The sequence below is a fragment of the Narcine bancroftii genome, chromosome 3 (assembly GCF_036971445.1).
Source record: "Narcine bancroftii isolate sNarBan1 chromosome 3, sNarBan1.hap1, whole genome shotgun sequence".
Lineage (NCBI taxonomy): Eukaryota > Metazoa > Chordata > Chondrichthyes > Torpediniformes > Narcinidae > Narcine > Narcine bancroftii.
The window spans coordinates 80,980,353-81,005,744 of NC_091471.1; the positions used below are offsets into that span (position 1 = coordinate 80,980,353).

Sequence of the window (25,392 nt, forward strand, 5' to 3'; positions counted from 1 at the left end):
TTATTTAGTTTATGGAATCATTTTAGTCCACATTCAGGAGGGTAGTTCATGATTTGTTCATAAGCATTACATTAACAAATTTTGTGCTAGATTCTTGAAATGATCCCTTAACAGTGTTTGGACTTTAAGCTGCACACTCTACAACTAGTTCAATACTATAGTGAGAAGTATTTAAGAATATGCTGATATGGCAAAGTTTGGCATAGATCAAGAATGGAATGCAAAGATTTTGTTTGGAAAGTAAAAGAAGCAACATCTTGTGTTTCCCAAAATTGCTGATGTCAGTACATTTTTGATATCACATGGTGAATGGAGTTTTGGTCATTCGAAACATAACCAGGAGGAGATTCTCATTGTCATTTTGGATGTGTCCTGGCAGTTACTTTTCATATTTCAAAGCTAGGCTTTGAAACATTTTTTGTTCACTGTGCAAGGTTTTATGGTTCGATTAACTTAAGGTAATACATCGATGACATTGAATTTATACTATGTGAACTCTCAAGTTTTCAAGACAGCTGGTTCTCTGTTGTGCGGTTAGATGAGTCTTAAAAGAGTTGGTAATCCCAAAAGTTGGGATTCTTCTTATTCAGCTATATTTGAACTGCAAGTGCATTTCCTAATGGATATTGTGGAACTGACCACTTCTTGGTCTTTTAGCTAAGATCAAATGTAGGATATGGTGGAACTGCATAAATAATAATCAAGAATGTTCCCAGTGATTGTTCATTGTAAGCAGTGGAATTTTAACCAGTTAACTAGAGTCATAGCTCAATGATGTCCATTGGTAAGCCTGTAAATTTTATCTGGAGAGGTGATATTCGGTGAGAGTAATTTCTGATTGGATTTTCTGCATGGTCTATTTTGAAACTATTAAGCATGCAGTGGGGATTTGACATGCCTGACTGGAAAAAAAAAAGTTGTATTACCAAGAGCACTACCGTGCTGAAAACCTGATGTGAACTCTTCACTGCTCTGCTACAAACTAGGCTTTTGGGAACCTAGCACAAGCCTCTGGCCATTCTGTTGCTACATGCTGTTGTTCCAGGAACTTTGCTCAAATCCAATGATGAACTGCTCATAGCTCATTGTTGAGAAACTACTTATGATGCCTAGTGTTTGGTTGACTAGGTGAGTGGTGCAGCCTTGTTAGCAAAGGAAAATACCTGGGATGGGGAAATTGTGCAAGCAAACAAAAGAGAGGGGAGGCAGCAACTTTCATGACATCCAAGAGGGAAGTATTGAGGGAGACACAAGGATGAAGATAGACTTCCAAATGCACAGGAGCTGAAGTTCCCCAATGGTGGCCCATCTTAATGATGATGGCGAGTATGTTACGCTGAATTAAATTTTTTAGCAATGAGTTGCGACATCATTCATGCATTCTACCCAATATCAGCTCTCAGAGATGTCCTCTTAGAACCATGGCTGGGCAATTTATAATTGCATGAGGCAATTATGCAGGAGCCATTTGCCTAAGGTTTCTGACAAACCAATAAGCAATGCATTTTAAAGTATGTTAGGACACATTTCTAAAAGTGTTCAGCCTGGAGGATCAAGCCAGCATTCAATGGCATAGCACCAAGTGGGATATTGGGGAATTTCAGTTCATTAGAATTTTTTTTATTGCAGGTAGCTGTGATAACTCTGCAGGTGTGTACTTTTCAAAGTTCAATTTATTGTCAGATTACATAGATGACATCACGTACAACCGTGAGATTTTTTTTCCTATGGGCCAGACAGAATTTCTATTTATTAGTAACTCTAAATTTTTCCCCAAAAGGGAAAGTCAGACAGAAAGATGTTGAGGATTGAGGATAAATATTTGGATCCATAACTACAGCTGATATTTTAGAGAAGTTGCTGATAAGAATTTTCCACATAGATTTTGAAGTAGCCCTTTGGATAAGTGGTGTGGAAGTGCATTGAGATGAAAAATTTGATGCTGTTTGACTTAAATCTTATAGCTTCAGCAATTCATTTGATATGCCAGTTGAATGCATTTTCCCATAGTTTATATTTGAATATCTTGGTTTAAAGCAGTTATGCTCATGAGATCAACTGTAATTTTACTTTCGTATATATTTGGAGAATCACTGGAGCTAACATACAATTCTTTAACCCAACATGGATCATTAACAATGGTCTGAGAGATGGAAATGTTAATTATTGTGCAGCACCCTTATTCTAATAAAGTTATTGGTGTGACAAAATTGTAGGAACTTAGGCATTATTTGATTTACAAAAGCACAATTCTGACAGTGGGGGAAATCAACAATAGTCTTGCTGATTGCATAAAACTGTGATTGTAAATGAGTTCCATCCATTTTGAATTGTAATTTCTGTTGAATAAGAAAAGAAAAATGACAATAGTTACAAAAAGTTACCAACACTTTAAACTCATACTGGAACACATATTTATGGTGATCCACCACAGGCATGTTTAAAAGAAGAATACAAGTGTGTTACATTCTCATGCTTTTATGGAATGCTGCCGTTTAGCCCTAGAAAGCTGCACTTACATTGTACTTTATAACATTAAAGGAGGTGTTAAATATTTAGGAAGAAGGTCATTACTATTCCTTCACCAATATCTTAGAGTTTCCATAGTCAAGAATGTAATACCTAGGAAGTAAATTTATGACGGGTGTAATATGACAATAGACAATAGACAATAGGAGCTGGAGTAGGCCATTTGGCCCGTCGGGCCAGCACCACCATTTTAGATCATGGCTGATCATTACCATCAGTACCCCTTTCCAGCCTTATCCCCATAACCCTTAACTCCGTTACCCACAAGAGTCTTATCTAACTCTCTTTTGAACATAGTCAGCGAATCCGCCTCTACCACCGTCTGTGGCAGAGCATTCCACAGATTCACACTTCTCTGGGTAAAAAAAATGCTTTCTCATCTCCGTCTTAAAGGGCCTACCCTGTATTCTTAAACTATGCCCTCTAGTCCTCGTCTCCCCCATCATTGGGAACAAGTAATCAGACTTCACCTTGTCTATCCCCCTGATGATTTTGTATACCTCAATCATGTCCCCCCTCATCCTTCTAAACTCCAATGGATACAAGTCCAGTTTTTCGAGCCTTGCTGCATATGACAACCCTGCCAACCCTGGAACTAACCTTGTAAATCTGCGCTGCACACCCTCTATAGCTAGTATGTCCTTCCTCAAGTTTGGAGACCAGAACTTATACTATTATTACTGACTCCAGGTGGGGTCTCACCAGGGCCCTGTATAACTGCAGAAGGGCGTCTCTGTTCCTATACTCCAATCCCCTCTTTATGAAAGCCAACATTCCATTTGCCTTCTTCACAGCTTTCTGAACCTGCATGCTAGCCTTCAGTGACCGGTGAACAAGTACACCCAGATCTATTTGCACTTCCCCACTCCCTAGCTTGTCTCCATTTAAATAATACTCAGCTTTCCTATTACTTCCCCCAAAATGAATAACCTCACATTTGTTCACATTGAAATTCATCTTCCATTTTGCCGCCCACTCCTCCAGCCTGTCCAAGTCCCTCTGCATTTTCCTTACATCCTCCTCACACCCCACACCGCCACCCAGTTTAGTGTCATCTGCAAATTTGCTCATGTTATTTATCATCCCCTCATCCAAATCATTAACATAAATTACAAACAACTGAGGACCCAACACCGATCCTTGAGGCACTCCACTCGTCACATCCTGCCATTCTGAAAAAGACCCATTTACTCCAACCCTTTGTTTCCTATCTCTTAACCAATTTCCTATCCATGTCAGCACCTTACCTCCAATACCATGCTCCCTGATCTTGCCCACTAGACTCCCGTGCGGTACCTTATCAAAGGCCTTCTGGAAGTCCAAATACACCACATCCACTGGCTCTCCCGAGTCCACCCTCTTTGTCACATCCTCAAAAAATTCCAGAAGGTTAGTCAAGCATGACTTACCCTTAAGGAATCCATGCTGACTAGCCCTTATACTATTATTACTGACTAAGTGTTCTGCTATTTCTCCTTTTATGATGGACTCCAATATCTTCCCCACTACTGATGTCAGGCTAACCGATCTATAATTTCCCATTTTCTCCCTCCCTTCTTTCTTAAAAAGCGGCACCACATCAGCCACTCTCCAATCCTCAGGGACCTCCCCAGAATCTATGAAACTTTGGAAAATGTCGACCAGTGCCTCCACAATTTCCATAGCCACCTCTTTAAGCACCCTAGGATGCAGCCCATTAGGCCCTGGGGATTTATCAGCCCTCAGTCCCAACAATTTACTCATAACCTCCTGCTTCTGGATCCGGATATCCATTAAATCCTCTACCTCCCCAGTAAAGTTCCCCAAAAGTCTCTTGATACTGCATGACCACTACCCCCTAACTGACTATAACCTATATCCTCCTTGGTGAAGACAGGATGGCTCATCCTGCTACAATAAGTTAAGAGTCATGATATGCATCTTACCATTCAACTATAAATATTGAAGAAACCCCACTCTACACAGAGCATAAAAGGACATTTGATATTTAAGTTATCTATCACCATTGATTTTTATTTCCCAAAGCTTAAAAATGCAGAGCTCATCCTTCCCCCCTGGCCGCCCCCTCCACACACACTTCCAAATATCATTTGATTAAGGGGAAGGAATGATGCACAATATCAAACATTTTGTGAACAAAAAAATAAAATGGTTCATGATTCCTGACACATAAATATGGTATCTTTGCATCTAACCCAATATGATGTATTATTTTACAGAGGTCAAGGGACTGGAAGAGCAGTACAATGAAATTGAAATTCCCAATGAAGAAAATGTTGTTGCTTACTACAAAATACGACAACAATTGGCTAAACTGAGTAAAGAAATTGAAGGATATTTACACAAACCAAAACACTGCTTACCTTTTCTCCAACCAGGCAGGCTTGTTAAGGTACGTGCCATTGTCATTATTTCATGTAATGTCAGACAATCCACACCTTTGCACCAAGAGATAGTGTGGACCAGTCTAAAATAAGTCATGGAGTACAGCCTAGTTGGACCAATAGACTTGCGCTGTAGATTGGATGTAATCCGATGAATTGAAGAAAATCAAATGTAAAAACTATTGAACAGCTTTTCATTTTTTCATAGTATCTTGCATTGTTGGAAAGCCTAGCTTTTATCTGTCTATCTATATGCCTGTACAAATATATCAATGTATAATGTTTAAATGAAAATTTTATCTAATATATGGGTTTTGCTAAAATAACATTGTTCAGTGAGTTAGATGCAGATGTCTTTTGTGTTGTAATTTGAAAGTCCATATTGGATTAATCAAGATCAAAACTGTAAAAGAGGCTGCAAAAACATGGATTAAAAAAAAATGGCAAAGTAATACTAAATGAAAAATTGAGGTAAGTGTCCAATGAAGTTCTCCAGGATCAGAATGTAATATATATGGAGTTAGACTTTGGTATCCATGGTATAATTTCCAGGTTTTGCCTACTGTACTGCAAACTGAGTAGTGAGCAGAATAATAATAGATTTCAAGGAGATGTAGGCAGATTGGTGGAATGGGCAGATAGGTGGGAAGGAACATGACATGCTATACTAATAACAAGAAGCATTAAAAGCTAAAGGACATGATTCTAAAAAAGAGTGTAGGAACCGAGTGATCCACTGGTTAAATGTACATACATCCTTTAAAGTGGGGTTGACAAAGTGATTTAAAAAAATGATTTAAAATTGGATCTTGGGCTTTATAAACAAAACCATAGAGTACTAAAGCAAGCGATCTTGTTAAATGCTGCTCGTGCTGAATGTATCTTGGTTTGAAGCAGTAATCTATATTTTTCTCACAGCAACCAATATTTAATTAAAGTAAATTGAAATATAGTACAACTCTGATTATCCAAAATGGTTGGGACCAGGCCTATGGTTTTTTTTTGGAAAACTGGTCATTTTTTAAAAACAGCCCAGTAGCCACAGCAAATCACTTGTATCAATGTTTAAACAACAACAAATAATAAGGGAAGGCCTTTTAAGCATTAAAATAATGTTTAATTTTCACCAAAAATAAAATAATGGCCGATGCTGATCCCCGACATGTCCCAATTGCCGATCCCCGACACGTCCCAACCGCCCATCCCTGACTTGAACCCACTGCTGCCATTAATCCCCAGGCCGGAATTCCTGACCCCAATGCCCAAGTCCTGACTCCAAATCCTCCCCTAGGCCTACCACACACAGATCACTCCTGCCCAGGAGGCATCACTCCTTGATGACACCAGTACAAGGGATTCTTCTAACCACTAGCGGCTGGGAGACAGCGACACGCTGTTTGAGAGGAAGAGTTGGAGAAAAAAGTAAATAGGGGAAGGTAGAGAAGAAAAGGAAAGAGAGAGGGGAGGGAGTTACCTGAAATGAGGATAATCGTCGTTCTAATTTCATGTTGGGTTAATTTTTTTTCAACCGGTAAGGTCATGTTGGCTCTGAAAAATTTCCAATAAATGAGGATTTATGATTTGTTTTGGATATCCTCATTTATCCAAAAATTTTTTTTTAAATTGCTCTTCAATTTAGTTTGTAACTTCTCCGTATTGTGTCACTTAATTGTATGGGCATCTGAAGCTATTTGAAAAAGTTTTGAATGAACAAATGCACATCTTGTCTTTCAGGTGAAAAATGATGATGATGATTTTGGTTGGGGAGTTGTCATAAATTTCAATCAAAAATCTCACGTTAAGGTAAATAATGTACATAAAATAGTATTTTATAGGCCAAACGTGCACTCAATGTGAACCTTCATTATTTGAATGCACTTAGATATTGAAAGATGGACTAATTTGAGATTATTTTAGGCACTTAAAACCAAGGGCCACAGGTTGGAGTTCATGTGTCCCTTTGCATTCATTGGATATGTTTTTGTCACATTCACTAGAAAACATATTATAATGCAACATAACAGCAACAAAAAGTTAAGTGTGTTGGTTTATTAATACAGTAGTTCAGAAAACTGCATGTCCAGCACCAACAGTCCTGAACTGAAAATCACAATTTTATGATGTATGTGCTTTTACTTTTGGGTCTTGAACATCTGTGTTCGATAGCTTGGCTTAACTGGTTTCAAATTAATACACATGTAGACCACCCAAAGAAGATCTCTTGTATGTTTACCAGGTTGTTCAAGTTCAGTTGATGTCCATTTGAAAGATTTAAAAGATCATATTTGCATCTTTTGCCTTTTTCCCTCCTACAATAATTTGACTCTGCATTAGATGAAAAAAACCCACTTATACTTAGATATTATATATCAAGAAACTTTTACATGGATTCCTACTGAGGGAATATTTTTTGAGTAACATCTAACAATAGAGAGGTGTAGACTAATGTTCCTGACGTTATACCAATTTAATACTCTGCACACAATTACCTCCTTTAATAGCCTTTAGATCCTTCCCTGCTTGAAATGTATGATTGAATCTCAAGATGGCCTTACTTCTACCAATATCTGCATTAATCTACCTCGGACCTTGAGGGAGACTAGTGCAGAAATTTCAGGGGCCCTGGCTGATGTATTCAAAATGTCCTTAGCCATGGGTGAGATGCCAGAGGACTGGAAGGTAGCTCATGTTGTCCTGTTATTTAAAAAGGGCTCCAAAAATAAAGCAGGTATTTATAAGCTGGTGAGCTAGACGTCACTAGTGGGCAAATTATTGGAAGGAGTTCTGAAAGACAGATTATTAGGTATTTGGACAGTCATGTGCTGATTAAGGACAGTAAGCATGGCTTTGTGTGTGGTAGGTCGTATTTAACAAATCTTGTAGAGTTTTTTGAGGAGGTTACCAAGAGGGTAGATGAAGGAAACGCTGTGGATGTTGTCCACATAGACTTAAGTAAAGTCTTTGACAAGGTCCAACATGGGAGGTAAGTTCAGAAGATTATGAACCTAGGTATACAAGCAGAGGTTGTAAACTGGATTCAAAATTGGTTATGTGGGAAAACATAGAGGATTGTAGTGGATGGTTGTGTTACAAGCTATGTTTATATAAATAAGTCTTTAAAAGAGAAAGATTGTTGGGGGGGGGGTGTTTAGTGTAGGTCACCACAAACAGACATTAACATTTCATAAAAGACATCTCATTTGAATGTAGGAGCTATTCATAAGCAGAGACTTCATCTCCACAGTGACTTTACAGAAACTTTGAAGAATGCCTATGGAGACTTCACAAGTAGGTGTTAATTGGACTGATGTTGTGGAATAAGTGGACTATTGTCTTTAAAGCAACAGATGGCCAGGCTCAGAAAATTGATTCCGCTGCCAGCAATCTGTCTGGTTGCAGTTTGCTGTTCATATGGTTTTGCAAACAGAGAGAGGGGGAAAAAAATGATTCTTTGGAGAGAGAGAGAAGTCAGTTCTACTGTTCTTTAGTAGCTTTTGGAGGCTGCAACATGGCAAGCTGGCAGGCTTGTTAAAACCCCATTTTGAAGACAGGTTGTGTGTTCTGAGTTCAACCAGCTGAAAACCCTTATAGTCCTTACAGAGGAAATGGTTGGCTAGAGTGTTTCTCCTGAAATAAGGGAAACAAGAGGAACTCTGTAGTGAGCTGGCAGAAGAGGTTATCATTTGGAAAACCCATGATGGGGCACATTTCTTTGGCAAGACACTGAAGTGGATGATTGGAGGAAATCAGTTTGTGTGTGTGTCCAACGAGCAACAAATCTGTCTCTGAAACCAACGAGAACCTTCCTGAGCAGTAAGCATTTACCTTTCAGCATTAGAGCCTGGTGAAAATTCATAAATGTTAAATTCTGTGCACAGTATAAGAATTGCCTGATACCAGTGAACTTGGAGGAGTGAGAACTGAGATTGGACTGTGAATCAAATAACTTTCCTGAGCATACACACATTACATACACGTTCGCTAAGAATTAAGAGGGGTTAAGTTAATAGTAATAAGTTAAAGTTTGGTCCTGTTTTTATGTTTAAAGAAAAGTAAAAGCAACTTTTGTTTAAGTAACCATTTGTCTTGGTGAATTTCTATTGCTGCTAGGTGTTGGTGGTCCTCTGGGGTAATAACTGTTGCTTCTCAAATTGGAGGCCTGTGATTTGTGATGTGCTTCATGGTGCTGGGACCATTGATGTTTGCTGTATATATCATTGATCTGGATGATAATGTGGTGAATTGGATCAGCAAGTTTGCTGATGACACAAAGATAGTGAGGAAGATTTTTAAATCTTGCAAAGGGATCTGGACCAGCTAGGAGAATGGGCCAAAAAATGGCAGATGGAGTTTAATGTAGACAAGTGTGAGGTGATGCATTTTGGAAGGGCAAACCAAGGTAGGAGATACACAGTAAATGATAGAGCACTGAGGAGTGGGGAGGAGCAGAGAGATCTGGGAATACAAATACATTGTTCTCTGAAGGTGGCATTTGAAAAGAGCATGTGGACAGGGTTGAAAAAAAGCTTTTGGTTACTTAGCCTTTATAAATCAAAGTTTTGAGTTTAGGAGTTGGGATGTTATGTTTTTTTTTTTATTTTTTTTTTATTTTTTTTTTATTTTTTTTAAATTTTTTATTTTTCACACCATAAATCACAATAGCCATGATATACACTTTTTCTTTTCCACACATTTACAGTGACTTTTTCTCCCTCCCCCCTCCCTCCTCCCAAGCCACCCCCCCATCCCCCCCCCCTCTCATCCATTTTAGTTATACAATCTAGGTTGCATTAATTCAGTTAGACAATGTTGTCATTCAACAAAAATACACCAGAAATTCTACTGAGTCCATTCTTTTCTTTTCTTCTCCTTCCATCAGCTTAGGTAATGTTTGTTCCCGGTAGGTTTTCGCTATTGTATTTAATGTAAGGCTCCCATACTTGTTCGAATATTTCAATATTATTTCTTAAACTATATGTTATTTTTTCTAATGGAATACATTTATTCATTTCTATATACCATTGTTGTATTTTCAAATTATCTTCCAATTTCCAGGTTGACATAATACATTTTTTTGCTACAGCTAGGGCTATCTTAACAAATCTTTTTTGTGCATCCTCCAAGTCAATTCCAAATTCTTTATTTTTTATGTTACTTAGGAGAAAGATCTCTGGATTCTTTGGTATATTGTTTTCTGTTATTTTATTTAATATCTGATTGAGATCATCCCAAAATTTTTCTACTCTCTCACATGTCCAGATTGCATGAATTGTTGTTCCCCTTTCTTTTTTACATCGAAAACATCTATCAGATACTGTTGGGTCCCATTTATTTAACTTTTGCGGTGTAATGTATAGTCTGTGTAACCAATTATATTGTATCATACGCAGCCTCGTATTTATTGTATTTCTCATCGTTCCAGAGCATAACTTCTCCCATGTTTCCTTTTTTATCTTTATATTTAAATCTTGTTCCCATTTTTGTTTAGTTTTACCATTTGTTTCCTCATTTTCCTTTTCTTGCAGTTTAATATACATATTTTTTATAAATCTTTTGATTAACATTGTATCTGTAATCACATATTCAAGGTTACTTCCCTCTGGTAAACTCAAGTTGCTTCCTAATTTATCTTTCAAGTAGGATCTCAGTTGGTAATATGCCAGCGCTGTATCTCCCGTTATATTGTACTTATCTCTCATTTGTTCAAAGGATAAGAATCTACTTCCTGAAAAACAATTTTCTATTCTTTTAATCCCTTTTTTTTCCCATTTTCTAAAGGCAAGGTTGTCTATTGTAAAAGGGAGTAGCTTATTTTGCGTCAATATTAGTTTTGGTATTTGGTAATTTATTTTATTTCTTTCTACATGAATCTTCTTCCATATATTGAGGAGATGGTGTAATACTGGAGAAGTTCTATGTTGTACCAATTTTTCGTCCCATTTATATAATATGTGTTCAGGTATCTTTTCCCCTATTTTATCTAATTCTAGTCTCGTCCAGTCTGGTTTTTCCCTTGTTTGATAAAAATCTGATAGGTACCTTAATTGTGCGGCTCTATAATAATTTTTGAAGTTTGGCAATTGTAAGCCTCCTTGTTTATACCATTCTGTTAATTTGTCTAGTGCTATCCTCGGTTTCCCCCCTCTCCATAAAAATCTCCTTATTATTTTCTTTAACTCTTTGAAGAATTTTTCTGTCAGTTGTATTGGCAATGCCTGAAATAAGTATAGTATCCTTGGAAAAATGTTCATTTTAATACAGTTTATCCTTCCTATCAGTGTTAGTGGTAGCTCTTTCCAATGCTCTAAATCGTCCTGTAATTTTTTCATTAGTGGATTGTAATTGAGTTTATATAATTGGCCTAGATTTTTGTTTATTTGCACACCTAGGTATCTTATTGCCTGCGTTTGCCATCTGAATGGGGATTCCTCCTTAAATTTTGAGAAATCCGCGTTATTCATAGGCATTGCTTCACTTTTATTTACGTTTATCTTGTATCCCGACACTTCTCCATATTCCTTCAATTTCTTATATAGTTCTTTTATTGATAGTTCTGGTTCTGTTAAGTACACTATCACATCATCCGCAAACAGACTGATTTTATATTCCCTGTCTTTTATTTTTATTCCTTTTATATTATTATCTCTTCTTATCGATTCTGCTAGTGGTTCTATAGCTAGCGCAAACAATAATGGTGATAGTGGGCATCCCTGCCGCGTTGACCTGCTTAAGTTAAATTGCTTTGATACATGTCCATTTACTGTCACTTTCGCTAACGGTCCCTTATATAATGCTTTAATCCAATTAATATACTTCTCCGGTAAACTGAATTTTTGCAATACTTTGAACAAGTAATTCCATTCTACTCTGTCGAAGGCCTTCTCTGCGTCTAAAGCAACTGCTACTGCCGGTGCTTTATTTCCTTCTACTGCATGAATTAAGTTGATAAATTTACAAATATTGTCTGTTGTGCGTCTTTTTTTGATAAATCCAGTTTGGTCTAAATTTACCATTTTCGGTACCTGTTCTGCTAATCTGTTCGCTAATAGTTTAGCTATTATCTTATAATCTGTGTTTAGCAGAGATATTGGTCTATATGACGCTGGTGAGAGTGGATCTTTCCCTTGTTTTAGTATCACTGTGATTATTGCTGTTTTACATGAATCTGGTAAGTTTTGTGTCTCATCAATCTGGTTGATTACATCCAGGAGGGGCGGTATTATTAGGTCTTTAAATGTTTTGTAGAATTCTATTTGGAGTCCATCCTCTCCTGGTGTCTTATTATTTGGTAAATTTTTTATTATCTCTTGTATTTCTACTGTTCCAAATGGTTCTGTTAATTTATTTTGTTCCTCTATTTGTAGTTTTGGTAGTTCAATTTTAGTCAAAAATTCATCTATTTTCCCTTCTTTCCCTTCGTTTTCGGTTCGGTATAATTGTTCATTGAATTCTCTGAAGTTTTCCTTAATTTCTTTTGGATTATATGTAATTTGTTTGTCTTTTTTCCTTGTTGCCAATACCATTTTCTTAGTTTGCTCTGTCTTAAGCTGCCATGCTAGGATTTTGTGTGTTTTTTCCCCTAGTTCATAATATTTCTGTTTTGTCTTCATTATATTCTTCTCCACCTTATATGTTTGTAATGTTTCATATTTTATTTTTTTATCCGCCAATTCTCTTCTTTTGGTTGTATCTTCCTTTATTGCTAATTTTTTTTCTATGTTTATTATTTCCCTTTCCAACTGCTCTGTTTCCTGATTATAGTCCTTCTTCATCTTGGTTGCATAACTTATTATTTGCCCTCTAATGAATGCTTTCATTGCGTCCCATAGTATAAACTTATCTTCCACTGATTCCGTATTTACTTCAAAGTACATTTTTAATTGTTTTTCAATAAATTCTCTAAAATCCTGTCTTTTAAGTAGCATGGGGTTTAATCTCCATCTATACATTCTTGGAGGGATGTCTTCTAGCTCTATTGCCAATAACAGGGGTGAGTGGTCCGATAATAGTCTAGCTTTATATTCCGTTTTCCTAACTCTCCCTTGTATGTGGGCTGATAACAGGAATAGGTCTATCCTTGAGTATGTTTTATGTCTAGTCGAGTAGTATGAGTATTCCTTTTCTTTTGGGTTTTGTTTCCTCCATATGTCCACAAGTTTCATTTCTTGCATTGATTTAATTATAAATTTGGTTACTTTGTTCTTCCTGTTAATTTTTTTCCCCGTTTTATCCATATTTGGATCCAAATTCAGATTGAAATCCCCTCCTATTAGTATGTTCCCTTGCGTATTAGCTACCTTCAAAAAGATATCTTGCATAAACTTTTGATCTTCTTCGTTAGGTGAATATATATTAAGTAGATTCCAAAGCTCTGAATATATCTGACATTTTATCATAACATATCTCCCTGCTGGATCTATTATTTCCTCTTCTATTTTAAATGGCACATTTTTGCTAATTAATATAGCCACTCCTCTTGCTTTTGAATTATACGATGCTGCTGTTACATGTCCTACCCAATCTCTCTTTAATTTCTTGTGCTCCAATTCAGTTAAATGTGTTTCTTGGACAAATGCTATATCTATTTTTTCCTTTTTCAGTAAATTTAGTAGTTTCTTCCTTTTAATTTGGTTATGTATTCCATTAATATTTAGAGTCATATAGTTCAGCGTAGCCATTTTATATTTTGTTTATCTTCTCTTTCCGTTTTTCCATCATTACCTTTCCTCCTTTTCCATTTCTGTTTTCTTATTTTCAACTCTTTACCAGACAACATTCCTACAACATCCAACATTTTCCTTATTCTCCTATTTCTATCTAGTTGGGATGTTATGTTGAAGTTGTTTAAGGCATTGGTGAAGCCAAATTTGGAATATTGTATGCAGTTCTGGTCACCTAACTACAGGAAGGATATCAATAGATTTAATAGGATGTTGCTGGGCTTTCAGGAATTGAGTTACAGGGAAATATTACATAGGTTTGGACTTATTCCTTGGAGTGAAGAAGAATGAGGAGAGATTTGATAGAGGTTTACAAGATTATGAGAGGTATGGACAGAGTGGATGAGAATAGGCTTTTTCCACAGATTGGGGGAGATAAATACAAGAGTTCATAGTTTTAAGCTGAAGGGGTTAAGGTTTAGGGGGAACATTAGGGGAAAGTTCTTCACTCAGAGAGTGGTGGAAGTGTGGAATGAGCTGTCATCTGATGTGGTGAATCTGGGCTCAATTGTGTGTTTTAGGAATAAATTGGGTAGGTACATAGATGGTAGAGGCCAGGAAAGTTACGAAATGGGAGCAGGTCAGTGAGACTAGGGAGATGATGGTCAGCACAGACTGGAGGGGCCAAATGGCGTGTTTTCTGTGATGTCGCATTCTATGGTTAATCACCTATTTTAGTCACATGTTTCACTTGCTTCCATTCCTCTGAATCTGGCTGCATGTGCATTTTTCCTTTCATAGTACGATCATCTGAGTCCCTGCTTTGGAATGGCCTTCACCACGTAATCTCAAATCCTCCCTTTTAGGACTTCTGAAAGTCCATAACTTATACCAAAGTTTTTGCATCCCTTTCAATAGCTCTTTCTTACATGGTGCTTCTTTCTGTAAGTATTGTCAAGACAGTTGGACAGCATTCTGAGCTACTCTGCTGCATTTAGTGAGGGAAAAGGAGCTTGGGTTAATTACTCAACTCTTACAAAATGATAACTCCAGCACATTTTACACCAGGACTTGAGGCACAAAAGTCTGCTTTTGGTTTTTATGGAATCCTTGAATAAGAGTTTGATGATTAAAGATTTTTACATAGGTTATTTTAAAATATCCACAAATCTTTCTCAGAATTCTGAAAGTATGATTTATATTTTTAAGTCCATGAGTGTGAAAGCAAGCGTGCATTTGAGGAAGATTCAGATTCCTAACAGAGAGACCTGAAAGTGGATACTCGTGGACAAGCTGAAGAAGAAAGCATTTGGCATGCTTGCAGTATTAGGCTCTTTCAGGTGGCCAAATTACCCTGATGTAAAACTGCATATTCTACCTCTATGCGGTTCTCGGGGTACCCACCTGAAAGAGCAGGAGGCGCCTCCGAGGTGCACTTGCCAACCCTCCTCCAGGAGGGATAATTGCAGGAGCACTGAAGTCCCCCTAGGCACCTGAATGCAGCTGCCTAAAAGCGGCTGCTAAGGGGCAGGCTGATGACAATCAGCCGGCGACCCAACTCCCCGTGCCTGACAGCCCCGCTCCCCCTGCCCCCCCGGCGCGGGACTTCGGGGCAGGGTGGACGTCCCGAAGAGACAGGAGCTTGTGTACACTCCATGTCGTCTCTTCTGCAACTGTCCCTTTCAGGTGGACAACGCAGTGCTTTCAGGGCTGCCACCTGAATGACCATTCCACAGGTCTGTAGCCGCTTCTGCAGGCGCATTCTTGGTGGAGAATGCACCTGAAAGTGGCTATTGATTACAAAGATTGGGGCCTCGTGATTCATCTCTACCATGCGTTGTTGAGACCACACTACGACCAGACTGTGTGCAATTTTGATTGCCCAGTTATAGTACCGCCTTCAATAAATTAGAAGGGGGTACAGAAGACATTCATAGGATTGTTGTTAGGACCAGCGGGCTTGAGTTCTAGGGATAAATTCAATAGGCTGAGTTTTTTTCCCCTTTTGCATTGGCGGCTACGAGCTGATCTTTTAGAGTTCTGTAAAATCATGAGGGGTGTGAATAGAGTGAATGCTCACAGTCTTTTCCCGAGGATTAATGACTTTAAAACAAGAGGGCACAGGTTTATGGTGAGAGGGGAAAGATTTAAGAGAGTCCTGAGGAACAATTTTTTCACTCGGGGTAATTTAAATCTGGACGAATTGCCAGAGGACACTGTAGAAGTGGGTACAGGGAGTCTTGATCTGATACATGGGTTGAATCAATAATTAAGGATATATATTTCTCAGTATCTGTACAAAGATGCAGTTACATACAAAGACCATATATTCTCTGTGAACTGAGATGTGATCTTGTGCTTCAATTATGAGGAAGACTTAAAGCGGACTGAAACGCCTGAGCATGTTGACATTAACAAAAAGGATGTGTTGGAGCTTTTGAAAAGTAGGAGGTTAGATAAGATGCCGGAACCAGATGACCCAAAGCTACTGTGGAAAGCAAGGGAGGGGATTGCTGAGTTACTGATGATGATCTTCATAACGTTACTGGGGACAGAAGAACCAGAGTGCTGGAGGGTTGCGAATATTCTGCTGTTCAACAGAAGCTGCACCTGGACTGGAGAGGGACCTGGAAGGCAGGTTTGTTAGAGCTGTTGGGGAGGGTTTAAACTAGTTTGGCAGGGGGTTGGGAATCAGGATATGAGGGCAGAGATTAGGGTAGAAGGACAAAAGCATGATGCTACATCTCTGAGTTAGTGAGAATGGACAGGCAGGGGACAAAACATAAAGGTAGCCAGTTACAGGTTTTGAAATCCGTCAATTTCAACGCTAGGAATAAAAGGGATAAACTTAGAGCATGGATTAGTATGTGGCGCTACAATGTTGTGGCCATTACTGAAACTTGGCTGGTGGAAGGGCAAGATTAGCTGATGCAGATAGTTAGGTTAAGGTGTTTTAAAAAGAATAGGATGGGAAGTAGAAAAGTGGTGTGTGGTGAGGGATAGTATAGTATAGAAAGGGAGGACACTGCAGACAGAGTGGCCGCTGAGTCAGTGTGGGTAGAAGTCAGAAATAGGAAGGGAGCTATCAATGTGCTGGGTGTAGTCTGTATGCTCTAAAATAGCCCTTGTGACACTGAGGAGCAGAAAAGCAAACAGATTTTGGAATGGAGCAAGAAATACAGAGTTATGGGTGATTTTAAATTCCTTAATATTGACTGGCACCTCCTGACTGCAAGAGGGATAGATGGGGTTGAATTTGTCAGGTGTGTATAGGAAGGATTCCTGGCACAGTATATGGACAGGCCAACTAGAGGAGAAGCCATATTGGATCAGGGAGTATTCATTCTGGGGAATGAACCGGCCAGGTGGGGTAGCATTTTGGTGAGAGTGACCACAACTCCCTTAGCTTCAACATAGTTATGGAAAAATATATAAACAGTCAAATTGGGAAAGTGCTTAATTGGGAAACGGCGAATTATGAAGGGTTGAGGCAGGAACTAGCGAGAATAAATTGGAAACAGTTGGTGTTTGGGTGAGAGCAGAGGTAACGTGGAGGAAGTTTAGGGACTACTTGAGCAGGGAGATAGGTTTGTCCCATTGGGACAAGGAAAGATGGTAGGAAAAGTGAAATGTGGTTGACAAAACAGATCAGGCAACAAGTCAAGAAGAAGAAAGAAGCATACATTAGATATAGGAAGCAGGAACACGAAGGGCTCTTGAGAAGTATATAGTAGCCAGGAAGGAGCTTAAGAAAGGACTTCAGAAAGCTTGAAGGGAGCATGAGAAGGCCTTGGCATGTAGAATTAAGGAGAACCTCAAGGCGCTCTATGTGTATGTGAAGAACAGGAGGATGATGAGAATGAAGGGGTCCACTAAAGGATAAGGGAGGCAATATGTGCCTGGAGGCAGAGGAGGTTGGGGAGGTCCTAAATGAATACTTTGTGCCAGTATTCACAAGAGAATAAGATCTCAATCACGGTGAGGTCGAAATTGAACAGGCCTGTATGCTGGAGTTGGAAGCGGAAGTGTTGGTTCTTCTGAAAAACATCAAGATTGATAAGTCCCCGCGGCTAGATGAGTCATGCCCTAGGCTGCTGTGGGAAGTGAGAGAAGTGATAGCTGGGGCAGTAGCTATGATTTTTGAATCCTCTTTGGCTGCAGTGGAGGTGCCAGAGGATTGGAGAATGGCAAATGTAATCCCTTTGTTTTAAAAAAAGTAATAGGGAGAATAGGGAGACCAGTGAGTCTTATGTCAGTGGTGTGTAAATTAATGGAAAGGATTCTTCAGGATAGGATCTCTGAGCATTTGGAGCAGTACAGTCTACTCAAGGATAGAAAGCATCACTTTGTGAAGGGAAGATCATCCCTCACAAGTCTAAGTGAGTTTTTTGAGGAGGTAACAAAAATTGATGAGGGCAGGGCGATAGATATGGTCGACATGGATTTTAGCAAGGCATTTGACAAGGTCCCCCATGAGAGACTCATCCAAAAAGTCATGAGACACAAGGTCAGTTGAAAATTAGCAGTATGGATAAAAAAATTTTAACTTGTTAGAAGAAAGCAGAGTAGTTGTGGAAGGAAAGTATTCTGCCTAGAAGTCAGTGACTAATTGAGTGCTACAGGGATCTGTTTTGGGACCCCTGCTATTTGTGATTTTTATAAATAACCTGGATGAAGAGGCAGATGGATGGGTCAGTAAGTTTGTGAATGACATAAAGGTTGTAGAAGTTGTGGAAGGTTACAGGAGGATATAGACAGGATGCAGAGATAGATGGAAAAGTGGCAGATGGATTTTAATCTGGATATGTGTGGGGTGATGCATTTTGGAAGTACTAACCAGAAAGGCTGAGTACAGGGTTAATGGTCTGTCACTTAGAGTGTGGATGATGAGAGACACCTTGAGGTTCAGTTCAAATCCATGCATCCCTCAAGGTCACCACGCAGGTTGATAAAATAGTTCAGAAGGCCTATGGGATGCTGGAATTCATTAATAGGGGGATTGAATTCAGAAGTATAGCAGCCATGTTACAATTCTACAAATCTTTGGTAAGACCACAAGAGTATTGTGTTCATTTCTGGCCACCTCATTATCGGAAGGAGTGGAAGCTATGGAGTGGGTGCAGAGCAGATTTACCTGGATTGGGAAACCAGTCTAATGAGGGAATGTTAGCAGAGCTGGAACTTTTCACTTTGGTGTGTAGAAGGATGAGAGGAGGTTTACCAAATTATGACAGCCAGCACCTGTTTCCTAGGGCAGGATCAGCAAACACCAGAGGACATATGAGAGGGAAGTTTAGGCGAAACATCAGGGGTGTTTTTTTTTTAGAGTTGTGGTTGCCTGGAGTGCATTGCCAGGGATAATGGTGGAAGCTGAAACATTGGGGCCATTTAAGAATCTCTTAGACAGACATATGGATGAAAGAAAAATATACGGTTAATGGGGTAGGGAGGGTTTAATTTTTTTTAGGAAGGGATATATGGGTCAGCACAACATCAAGGGCTGAAAGGCCTGTACTGTACTGTGCTGTCTTGTTCTATGTAGGGATAAGAGTTAACCAAGGAAATTAAAGGCCAGTGAGTCTTACTTCAGTAAGACTGAGAGACAAGCATTCAGAGAGGCATCGTCTGATTGGGGATAGTCAACATGGCTTTGCATGCTTTGGTTATAGATGGTTCATATTCTGCATGGAGGTCAGTTAGCAGTGGTGTTTTCACAGGGTCCTGATCTGGAATCCCCCTCTGTGATTTTTATAAATGGCCCAAATGAGGAAGTGGGTGGGGAATGACACGAATATGCATGGTGTTAAGGATAATCTGGAGGGATTCAGAGCTGGGACGAGAAGTAGCCAATAGAGTTTAATCCTGAAATGTGAATTGGCCATTTTGGTTGGTCAGATTTGAGGGCAGAAAACAATATTAATGGGCTGACTCTGAGCAGTGTGGTCAAATTGAGAGATCTTGGAGTCCATGTCCATAAGACACTCAAAGCTTCTGCACTGGTTGCTAGTGTTGTTAAGAAGGCATTTGGTGTGTTGACTTTCATTAACTGTAGGATAAAATTCAAAAACCATGAGTTAATAAGACCTTGGTTAGACCTCACTTCAAATGTTGTGTTCAGTCTAGTCGCCTCATTACAGGAAAAATGGGGATGCTTTAGAAAGGGTGCAGAGGAAACTTACAAGCATGTTGCTTGTATTGAAAAGCATGCCTAATGAACTTGGTCTTTTCTTCTTGGAATGACAGAGGATGGGGGGGGTTGGGGGGCGTGGCAAGATGGCGTAAGGAACAGACGTGCCTTCTAGTCCTCTCCTGACTCTTTGTTATTGTTTTGTCTATAAGTGCCCGTTGAAACTTTTTAAAAAGTTTAAGTAGTTAGAGGTGTTAAACTAGCTTATAATGGTACAATTGCTGAAAAAAAGTAAAAGAAAACAGAATGACAGAGGATGAGGGGTGACCCGATAGAGTTGTACAAGATGATAAAAGGCATTGATCATGTGGACGGCCAGAGACTATTTCCCCAAAGCTGAAATGGTTAACACAGTGGGACATAGTTTTAAGGTGCTTGTGTAAGTACAGGAGGGAATGTAAGAGGTAAATTTTTCATATAGTTGTGGGTGCCTGGAATATACTGCCAGCAACAGTGGTGGAGGCAGGTATAATAGGATCTTTTAGGAGACAACAAGATGGGTACATGAAACTGGGAAAAATGGAGAGTTGTGGAGTAGTGAAATTTTAGGCAGTGTTCTGGTAGAATATTAGATTGGCACAACACTATGGGCCGAAGGGATTGTACTGCGCTGTAGATTTCTATGTTTTAGCAAAACAATGATGCCAAGCCACCAATGGGCAAGCAGGTATTTTGGTGCATGGTTTATCATAGGATAACATGGAAATATGAATTAGTGGGAGAGCTAACAAAATGTTATTTATTTGTTGGCGGATTGAATAAAAAGATAGTGTGGTTATATTTCATTTATATGAGGTGAAAATGAGACCACTTCAGTGAATTATGTACAGTATTGGTCTTCATATTTAAGGAGACATTAATGTGTGGCAATGGTTGAGTGAAAGTTTAGTGGACTAATACCAGAAATGGGCCATGGTTTTCTGACAAAATGCTTGTAACTAAAATAGATTGTTACGAGACCAGAGGACCCATAAACTCAGCAGCAATAAATATTCACCAAGACAAATGCTTTCTTAAACAAAAGTTGCTTTTAATTATCTTTAAACATGAAAACAGAATCACACTTTAACTTAACTATCCAAACTTAACCCCATTTTAATTCTAAGCACGTGTATGTAATGTGTGTGTAAGTTCAGAAAAGTTCTTTGGTTCACAGTCCAATCACACTTCTTATTCTTCCAAGTTCATTGGTTGCAGGCAATTCTTATTACTGTGCACAGAATTTAACATTTATAAAGTTCACCAGGCTTTGGTGCTTGAAAGGTAAATGGTTATTGTTCAGGAAGGTTCTTGTCAGTTTTCAGAGAGAGACGTGTTGTTCCAGGACATCCACAATTGATTCCTTTTTAATCGGCCACTCCAGTGTCTTGCTGACGAAACTTGCCCCCCCCTTCCGGGTTCTCCAGATGACAACCTCTTTAAGGTCACCATAGAGTTCCTTTTTGTTTCCCTTATTCCAAATGAAACATTAGACAGCCAGTCCTCTCCTCTTGCATAAACTACAAGGGCTTTGACCAGGCCATCTTCTAAAATTGGGCTTTCCACAAGCTGACCAACTTGTCCTTTTCCAGTCCCAGCTACTTCTGCTGGCTGTAACACTGTAGAGGTGATCTGAGTCTCTCTCTCTCACTCTCTCTCACTCTCTCTCACTCTCTCTCACTCTCTCTCACTCTCTCTCACTCTCTCTCACTCTCTCTCACTCTCTCTCACTCTCTCTCACTCTCTCTCACTCTCTCTCACTCTCTCTCACTCTCTCTCACTCTCTCTCACTCTCTCTCACTCTCTCTCACTCTCTCTCACTCTCTCTCACTCTCTCTCACTCTCTCTCACTCTCTCTCACTCTCTCTCACTGTTATAAAGCCTGTTTGACACTCTCTGCTTGCAAAACCACCAACCCTCTTAGAATAACAGGTTCTCTTCCAGATATTCTGCAGCTCCAAGATCTTTCATCTGTTGCCTTTTGTAAGCAACAATCCATTAGTGAAGTCTCTTGAGCACTCTTCAAAGCTCTTGCAAAAGATGTGGAGCCGATTTGTCTACTATGGGGCAGAGCTCCAGATTTGTTTTAAAGTCTTTGTATGTAACCTACTTTAACAAACCTTTCCCAATTTATCTCCCAAAAATATATCTTTATACTCTGTCACTCGATACAAGAGTGAAAGGATACTTGATTAAACATACAAGATCATAAGAAGGTCTTCGTGATGGATGTTTTCTTTTGTGGGATATAATGTGGAACAAGGGATTGTTTATAAATAAGCTGATTAATTACAGAGAAATGACAACTTTTCTCTTAAAAGGTCATGAGTCTTTGGCATTCTTCTTCAAGGTGCAATTGAAGAAAATTCTTCGAATATTTTTGTTCAGAGTAGGTAGGAAGATGCGAGTTAAGCAAAGGGATAAGCGAATCCTGAGGACATTAATTTTGAGTTGAGATTGCTGTCTGATACATCATGAACATACTAAATAATGCAGGAGGCTGGAGGAACTTGGTTCTCCACTCCTACTCCTAGTTTGTTTGTTCATATGTAGTACAGGTACATAATCTTTTATCCAAAATTCTGAAAACCAAAAATTTTTTCCATGGATGCCATCTGCACATCAAGGCTCGCGTTTGGCACCAAACAGGACCTGACGTGACCCACCCTTGTCCAGGGTCATTTCTTAGTGCTTCTATGAGTCAGCTGTGCCTCTGCTGCTCAAAGGCATTGAAGAATGTGAAAATCTCAAAAAGAGCTGCAGAGTCCCCTGTGGGAAACAGTGAGAAGCAGGAAAACAAATGTCTGTCATTATCGATAGTACAGAGAGTAGAGTTTTTGCAGAAGCTCGATGGTGGTGTATCTGTGTGGTATCTTATTGAAGATTATGATGTGGGAACTACCACCATATATAACTTAAAGAAGCAGAAAGATAAGTTGTTGAAGTTTTACAGTGACAGTGATGACCAGAAACTAATGAAAAATAGGAAAACATTGTATAGGACAAAAAATGCTGATTTTGACCATGTGCTGATTGTGTGAGTTCGAAAACGAAAAAGTGAATGTATACCACTGACTTGTTTGCTTGTCATAAAACAAGGTAGAAAATTCCAGGAAGAACTGAATGCTCACAATTTATGTTGTGAGTGAGGAAACAGGTTTGGTAGGTCTCAATGGCAAGGACTCTGAACACAGTTTTTTAAAAAAAAAAAATATTTTTCACACTATGAACCATACTGACCAAAATACACACAAACATTTCTCTCTTGAATATACACAGTGTCATTTTCTCCCCTTTTCCCCCCTCCCGTCCCTCCTTCCTTCACCCTCCCCATCCCACCCACTCAACATCCAACATATATGATGCATTAAATCCATTAAACAATGTCATCACACAATGAAAATAAACAAGAAATTTGTGTCTTCTACTTTTACATACTGGGTCAGTTCATTTTGTCTTCTTCTCCTTCTGTCATTTTAGGGGGTGGAGGTCCGCGGTAGGACTTCTCTGTTGTGTTCCATGTACGGTTCCCAAATTTGTTCGAATACTGTGATGTTTTTCCAATGGAATACATTTATTCATTTCTATGTACCATTGCTGCATTCTCAGGCTCTCTTCTAATTTCCAGGTTGACATAATACATTTTTTTGCTACAGCTAAGGCGATCATAATAAATCTTTTTTGTGCTCCATCCAAATCGAGTCCAAGTTCTTTACTTCTTGTATTACTTAGAAGAAAGATCTCTGGATTTTTTGCTATGTTGCTTTTTGTGATTTTATTTAAGGTCCCATTTATTTAACTTTTGGGGTGTGGTGTATAGCCTGTGTAACCAATTATATTGTATCATGCGTAACCTCGTGTTTATTGTATTTCTCATAGTTCCGGAGCATAGCTTTTCCCATGTTTCATTCTTTATCTTTATGTTTAGATCTAAACCCAAACAAAAATGGGGACTCTGAGCACAGTTTTGATGTAGGGAAAGATTTCATTTACAAAAGGCAACTGATGAAGAGCGCTCACACACTCAATGAACTGGTACATAAAAAGATAAGGGAAAAATCACTCCAATGCCCCCACCCCTCGATTCAGTTCAGGCATTGCTCTATGCTACAAGGGACACTAATTAAATGATCCCAACCCTTTTAACAGTGCACATCTTACCAACAGTTTCTCCAGCATCCTTCCACATTTCTACGCCTGGAGTGAAGCAGGGTGGTCCCAAATTGGCAGAGAGAGAACAATGAACACATGGCACCTTTATAATGCTGGAGGGACAAGCCCACATCATTTATTGGGGGCCAATAGCTCAGTGGCAGGAGGGTTAATCTAATTACAACAGCCAATGGCCCAAGGCCATGTACAGGCAGGCTGGAGAGTGGAGTCCAGGTAATTTACATGTGATCAACAGCAAGTTGTACACTAATGGATGGGGCAGATCCAAACCTTGATTGGCAGCTGGTGTTTCCTCCAACTAGGTAGGGGACAGTGCTGTCACATGACAGTCACAACCCTTCCCAATACAGTCCAGAGATATTTCCAGTTGGCGTGTCTTTGTACAAATCTGAAATTAGTGCAGTTACTTGACGTACCGCTGTTACTATTATTCTTTTATCCAAAAAAATTCCGAAAAGGGTCTGGTCCCAAGGGTTTCGGATAAAGATTATGTACCAATATTTATAGCATTGAGGTACTCAGGGAAAATATTGGGGTCAAGATAATTTTTTAATTGGTCCAAGTATCAAATTATCTGTGTTTTGGTAAACCATTCATTTTGATTTGCAAAAATGAAATTTTAATTGATTGCAATAGATGTATTTTCCAATAATTGTTTCAATTAATTTATCATTTATATAAACCATGATATGCAGATTCTGTTAAGTCTCCAGTGAAAGATTATTTTCTCATTTATGTTTCCAAAATTTGTGATTACTTAAGAATAAAGTCATCCCATTTTACAAGCAAACATGGATTGTAAAACTTTTAAAATGTAATTTAATTTCGAGATACAGCACTGTGATGGAGCTCGTCTGGCCCACGAGCCGGAACTAGGTAGTTGTTTCTCTCAAGTGTTTAATTTCTTTTGTGTGTCTGTAATAGAAAATAGACAGCAGTCAAATGGACTGAAAAAGTTGAACTTTGATAAAGATACTGTTAACTCTATTTTCCTAGCCTAATACCGGGGAGCTGGATCCACTGTATGTGGTAGAAGCTTTATTGCACTGCAGTAAAAATAGCGTGAAACTTGCAGCTTCAGAAGCAGCGAAGCCAGCAAAACCAGGAGAAAAAGGAGAGATGCAGGTTTGTGGATTGTAGTTCAATATTGTTGAAAATATGAGTATTTTCTTATTTAGTCTCTGCAAAATAGTCCTGAAAGTTTTAAAGAGCAAAATTCTTAATCATTTTTTGGAACTGTTGGTGTGGCTGTTCTTATATTCAGCTGAAAAGTGTGTAGAAAATAGTCAAAAGTTTCTTTTAGGCTTGAATTTTAAGCAGAGACTGGGTGTGCAAGGACTTTTCTTCCTTCAACATATAAAGCTAAGAGGGGACTGTGGTAATTTATAAAATCACAAGGGTAAATAATTATAGCTTTTTTCCTGGGGTAGGGGAATCTTAAAAGTGGAAGATATGCATTTGATATGAGAGGGGAAAGATT

General features: G+C 38.9%; 1 protein-coding gene across 4 annotated transcripts in view; it reads left to right on the forward strand.

Moving 5' to 3' along the window:
* Window positions 1-25,392, forward strand: part of mtrex (Mtr4 exosome RNA helicase) — a 159,368-nt gene that overhangs the window by 80,246 nt on the left and 53,730 nt on the right. For all 4 annotated transcript variants that reach the window (XM_069924359.1, XM_069924362.1, XM_069924360.1 and 1 more), the window contains 3 exons: window positions 4,749-4,921; window positions 6,648-6,716; window positions 24,909-25,037. In XM_069924359.1, the coding sequence (XP_069780460.1) occupies window positions 4,749-4,921; window positions 6,648-6,716; window positions 24,909-25,037 (371 nt within the window). The remainder of the gene's footprint in view (window positions 1-4,748; window positions 4,922-6,647; window positions 6,717-24,908; window positions 25,038-25,392) is intronic.